This window comes from Ipomoea triloba, chromosome 5 (assembly GCF_003576645.1).
Source record: "Ipomoea triloba cultivar NCNSP0323 chromosome 5, ASM357664v1".
Taxonomy (NCBI): Eukaryota; Viridiplantae; Streptophyta; class Magnoliopsida; order Solanales; family Convolvulaceae; genus Ipomoea; species Ipomoea triloba.
Genome location: NC_044920.1, coordinates 23,989,165 through 23,995,190, shown reverse-complemented (window position 1 = coordinate 23,995,190; position 6,026 = coordinate 23,989,165). Strand labels below are relative to the sequence as shown.

The 6,026-nt window shown below is 38.6% G+C and overlaps 1 protein-coding gene across 1 annotated transcript; it reads left to right on the top strand.

Annotated features, from left to right (window-relative positions):
* The first annotated feature begins 1,656 nt into the window (after window positions 1-1,656).
* Window positions 1,657-2,853, top strand: LOC116020444. Its single transcript, XM_031260917.1, has one exon. It carries the CDS (start codon window positions 1,657-1,659, stop codon window positions 2,851-2,853), a length of 1,197 nt encoding a protein of 398 aa, XP_031116777.1.
* The last annotated feature ends 3,173 nt before the right edge of the window (window positions 2,854-6,026 follow it).

Below are 6,026 nucleotides of genomic sequence, written 5' to 3'. Positions count from 1 at the left end.
CGTTGACTATGTGCACAATGGATTAATCTTCATACTTTCGCCAATATATTTTGTCAAAAATTGAAACATGCTCCAATGTTTTTTTTCCTCGTTTTAACAAGGCAACAAGTTATACATCGACAAGTAGTAAGCCAATTCATAAATATGTACAATGTTGATCTGTATTAATGTCTTTTGTATTCTATATAATTATATCTATTTGTCCAAAAACTATAAAGACAAACGTTTATATTTTCTGATACAACTCAAATAATATATATAACTCAATATACATGACCAACATACCAAGCACAAAAAGGTACAAGTATTAATCAGCGACTTAGTGTCATAGAAAATCTCAAGAACTTAGATGAGGTTAAATTTTTTAAACTATCTTGATTTTTAAAAATTTTCGTTTTGAAACAGTTTCTTTCTATAATTGATTCATAAACATTGTTAATTTAACTTTTGACATTTCATTGTATGTACTATTAAACGGGCTGGTAGGTATTAAGATGAAATAAAAGATTCAAAGTTTTGGACGGTTATCATTATGAACACTATACTAACTGCACAAAATTCAAATAGAAGTTATCAATAGAATTTGGTTTACATCTAATCAAGTACGTACGATGTGCATCAAAAGAAAAAAAAAAGTTCAGATAATTACATACGAATCATAATACTTGTAAGCCTTAGTCTATTGCTCTGTGTGTATATATATAAAGAATTTAAGATTAAATTCGGAGTAAGCCTAGCAAAGTTGGTCAAACAATAATTGATTTGATAACTACAATGTTGCAAGTTTGACTCCTAGTGAGTGCCTATTGATTTGGGCAACTAACCTAAACTGGTCATCTCATTGTGATTCTTTACTAAATATGGTCACAAGGCGACTTCACCTAGAATGCACATTCAAGTAGCTTGCAACAAAGGCATCAAAATATCATTCACTTGTATGGAAAATACATTTTAATGTTAAACACAAATTACAATTTCAGTATTAAGAAATTACAATTTTGGTCCCTCAATTGTTGTCAGTTATCTAATTTAGTCTATCATTATCAAATTCAAGAAATTTAATTCTTCAATTGTTTGAAAAGTTGTAAATCTCATTCCTCCCCAAGAAAAGCACTTGAAACCGAGATTTTTTTAGAGTTGTTTCAGAATTATATTTCATTCGTTTTCCTTCTAATAGCTCTCAATAAATTACTAACATGAATAACTGTCTGATCTTTTCCCTCTAAAAGCCCTTTACAAATTGTAATTATATTCCAAACATCTTTGTTAGCAAAAACATGATGACCAAATTTACAACTTTTTGAACAAAGAGATTAAATTTATTAAAATTTATAATGATACACTAAATTACATAACTGACAAAGTGACAATAATTAATGAACTATAACAGGGTTGAGGATAGCCTAAGTGAAATTTTTCATTATTATTATTATTATTATTATTATTATTATTATTATTATTATAAAACAATATAAATAGCGCCAATAACATTAGACTTTAGATAAGATAAACAATGATTAAGAAAAGGTTAAAAGATTTTTATTTTTTTTTTATTTTTATTTTTCTCTCTCGCCGTCTTTCGCGAGCGTTTTCCTCTCCTCCCTGTGAGAAGCTTGGTTGTTTGTGTGTTGCTTTCTTTTGACTCAATGGATCTTAATGGGGCTGCGTCTGCCATGGCGACCCTTACTCTTGCCGGCCTTGACGACGNCCCTTACTCTTGCCGGCCTTGACGACGATGACAATACGCGTCAGATCGGTAACGTTCCTGTTTGTGCTACTGATGACGGATTAGAGTTTTATGCTGTCGGTCGGCTCGTGACGGACAAACCTGTAAAGTTGGCTTTTCTCCGGGATACTATGGCGTCTGTATGGCGGCCTGCGTTTGGTATGAATGTTAGAGAACTTCAGCCTAGGCGATTTCTCTTTCGTTTTTTTGATGACAAAGACATCTCCCGGATATTTCTCTTTCGTTTTTTTGATGACAAAGACATCTCCCGGATTATTGAGGATGGCCCGTGGACGTATGAACAGAATCTTCTAATCCTTCAACGTACCAATCTAGACGTCGATCCCGATTTGGTGGAGTTAGACCATGCAGAGTTCTGGATTCAGGTGCATGGCCTCCCTGCTGGATTGAGATCCGAAGCTGTACTAAATGCTGTAGGGGGCTTTATTGGTCGTGTGGTACTGATGGACGAACGGAACTTTGATGGTTCCATGAGAATCTTTTTTCGAATCCGGATCGAACTGGAGGTCACGAAGCCTTTGAAGAAGGGCATGAGGATTAAGAAAGATGATGGTGAATGGGTAAGGGTGGAATTTAAATATGAGCGTCTGCCAACTTTTTGTTTTATTTGTGGTGTGCTTGGACACGGTGATCGCTTCTGCCATAAGAGAGGCCATGGAGTGCATGCGGTTACTGAGAAACAGTATGGCCCTGAACTGCGCGCTGGTGGTCGGCGCAATGCTCCCATGCGTGGCCAAACGTGGGTTGCGCCGGAGACAGTGGTTGAGCGCCGTGAGTGGGCGGCGCCGGGTGCTAGGGTTCAGAATGATATTAATGGTAATAGTTCTCAGAATATCCTTTCTAATTCACTTGCCATGCAGGTTCACGATTCTTTTACGGAGACCTCACATGGTAAGTCTGTTAACCATAATGAATCTTCCAGTACAAAGCACATGACTACCTCACGTGATAGTTTGGCTAGTCACGAAGGTATTATTTTACTTTACGACCAGAAGCGTAAGCGTGCAGAGAATGAAGATAATAACACCGAGGCTGGTGAAGGTAACATGGATGTTGATACTATTGTGTCAAAAAACTTGTCTTTGGCGGGAGCTGGTGTGGNCTGATCATTCGGCCCTTGCTGTAGAGTTGGATGGTCCGAGAGTAACTCGAAGTCGTCGTCGGTTTATGTTTGAAAACGCATGGTTGACGAATTCTGGTTGCAAGGAGATTGTTATTAACTCATGGAACTCATCTGTGGGTGATACACTGCCTATGCGTCTTGACAAGTGTAGTAATGATCTCAAGAGGTGGGGTGGGGACTTTGTTAAGAAGATTGGAAAGGAGATTGAAGTGATACAGTCCCAGTTGAATTTGCTGAGAGATATACGCGATGCTAATGCTTTAGCACTCGTGCGACAATTGGATTCTAAGTTACGTTCACTACTCGACCAACAGGATGCCTATTGGCGTCAAAGAGCCAAGCAACACTGGCTAGTTAAAGGTGACAGGAACACCAAGTTTTTTCATCAGTATGCATCGGCCAGGAAGAGGAAAAACCGTATTGTGAAGCTTCGTGATGAATCAAATCGTTGGGTTGAAGGGAAGGAGGTTCTGAGGCTCGCCAAACAGTATTTTCAGACTATTTTCACGACAAAGGGGACAATTCTTGGGGATTCGTTGGATGGTTTTTTGCCATCAATTGGTGTTGCCGATAATGATCAACTTCTTAGGCCTTTTGGGATTGATGAAGTCAAAGAGGCGTTGTTCTCGATGGCTCCAGACAAGTCTCCAGGCCCGGATGGATATAGCCCCGCCTTTTATCAACATTTTTGGGGAGAAATTGGAGATGACATTGCCCAGTTCGTTATTGCTTGTGCGAATGATGATTTGTTCCCTCCGGGATTTAACGACGCTTACATCACTCTCATCCCCAAAAAGGCGTCTCCAGTGTCTATGGGTGATCTCAGACCGATTGCGCTATGCAATGTTCTGTATAAGATTCTTTCGAAGATGTTGGCTAATAGACTGAAGGTGGTCCTTGATCAGGCGATCTCGGTGAGTCAGAGTGCTTTTCTGCCAGGACGTTTGATTACTGATAACGTGTTAATTGCCTCGGAGGTGATACACTATATGAACCGTAAGCGAGATGGACGTGACGGGTGGTGTGCTCTGAAACTCGATATGGCCAAAGCGTATGACAAGATGGAATGGTTGTTCCTTGAACTATAATGAGCCGTATGGGATTTCATCAGAGGTGGATTAGTATGATTATGCGCTGCGTCACGACGGTTCAATATAAAGTAGGTGTTAATGGTGAGCTTTCCGACTTTATTATGCCAACATGTGGGCTTCGACAGGGGGATCCTCTCTCCCCTTATTTATTCATTTTATGTGCGGAAGGATTATCATTTCTCCTATCTAAAGCTGTGAGGAATAATTTGATATCCCCATGTGTTGTTGCTAGAGGTGCCCCTGGGGTGTCACATTTATTTTTTGCAGATGATAGCTTGTTGTTCTTCAAAGCTNATAATAAGCCTTGGCAGTTATCTAGTGTCGTGCATGAGGCGCCGGCATTGGGTGCTGGTACATATGTGTTACAAAATGCTGCTACTGGGCAAGTGTGGATACTGCTTATTACGGCTGTCTGATCTTGAATCCAAGTGGTGGATTTTTGGCTGCCCGAAACGGACCTCTACGTTGCATGAGTGATGCCCATCTCGCGGAGGCTTTGGCGATTAAAGAAGCACTTTCATGGATTAAAGACAAAGGCTACATCAAAATCAAGCTTTATTCGGATTGTCAGATGGTGTGTTCTTTGCTTAATGGTTCTGGAAATGATTGGTCTTATGCTGGTTGTGTTATAGATGCTTGTAAGGCATTAAGTCGACACTTTGAATCAGTGTCTTTTGAGTTTGTTTCAAGATCAGTGAATCAGTGTGCTCATGCTTTGGCTAGAGCGGCTAGTTCGCAAACTGGTCCTGTTTGTTGGATTTCATCTATTCCCAGTTGTATTACTCATTTGCTTTAATGAAAGTTGGTTGTTTTGTTTTCAAAAAAAAAAAAAAGAAAAGGTTAAAAGGGGGAAGAGTTGCTTGTACGATGTTTATGAGATTAAAGTCATTAAACAACTCATAAAGTTTAGTTAGTACAAGACAACTTGTGTTCAAGGAAAGAAAAAGGCGAGACACATCAAAACATGATTGGCCGGGTAGCAAAGGGTGGTAGTTTAGTCATTTTATTACACGAAAAGAGCCGTGAGCTATTTTGCCCGTAGAAGTGGTTAGTCACGTAGCTTTAGTAGAGCACGCAAGTGAAATCCTCAATTCAAATAATATATAATAAACATTTGATGTTAACTTCTATGGTGTTGTACCAGTACAGATGTTGCACTATAACATTGTTACGTATAATATAATAAACATTTGATGTGAACTTCTATGGTGTTGTATCGGTACAGACGGTGCACTGTAACGTTGTTACGTATGATATAATAAGCATTTGATGTGAACTTCTATGGTATTGTATCGGTACAAATAGTGCGCTGTAACATTGTTACGTATGATACTGAAAAATTTTTTATTGGATAGGTAAGTGTAGGTGTTGTGTTCAGGTGGGTTAATGAGGTATACTGTGCGCAAAGAGAAAAACACATGGTGAAGCACATGGAATGGGGTGGTGGGGTGGGGTGGGGGTGGGGGTATAGGGTTTGGAATTGAAAGAGATAGCATGTGAGAAAGGAGAGACAGTGAAGCAGCATGAAATGTACAGCATGTTCTGCACATTCCCTGCATGCTACTCATCTCCTCCCACCCATTACCCTCTCCATCTCTATTCTTCATATAATCGTACAACCAAAGATAATAAAAAAATTAAAAAAAAAAAGAAAAGAAAAGAAAAGAAGAGATCTTATTAGATCGAACAAACTGATATATATTATGAGATCAATTGTAAAGTGATACTTAAATTTTAGTATTTATTATTGATGTTTTCATTAAGAGATAGTGTGTAACAGGAAATACTATTTAAAAACTGATCACTTAATAACACATACAAAAAAAAAAAAAAGGTTTGGAGTAAAAACTCCATGGAGCGAGAATCTCGTTGGACACTTCAAAGGGTCCAAAGAGTTTAAAAGAGGGACAATGATATGATCCTATATCAGCTCTGTAATATTTCGTAAAATTTGTCCTGAGGGGACGAACGAGTGCATGGAGTATGATTTTTGTATCAATAGGTCATGCGTTGAATTTTTTTTTTTTTTTTTGTACACCCTCCCAATCGTGCCTACTGCACAAGT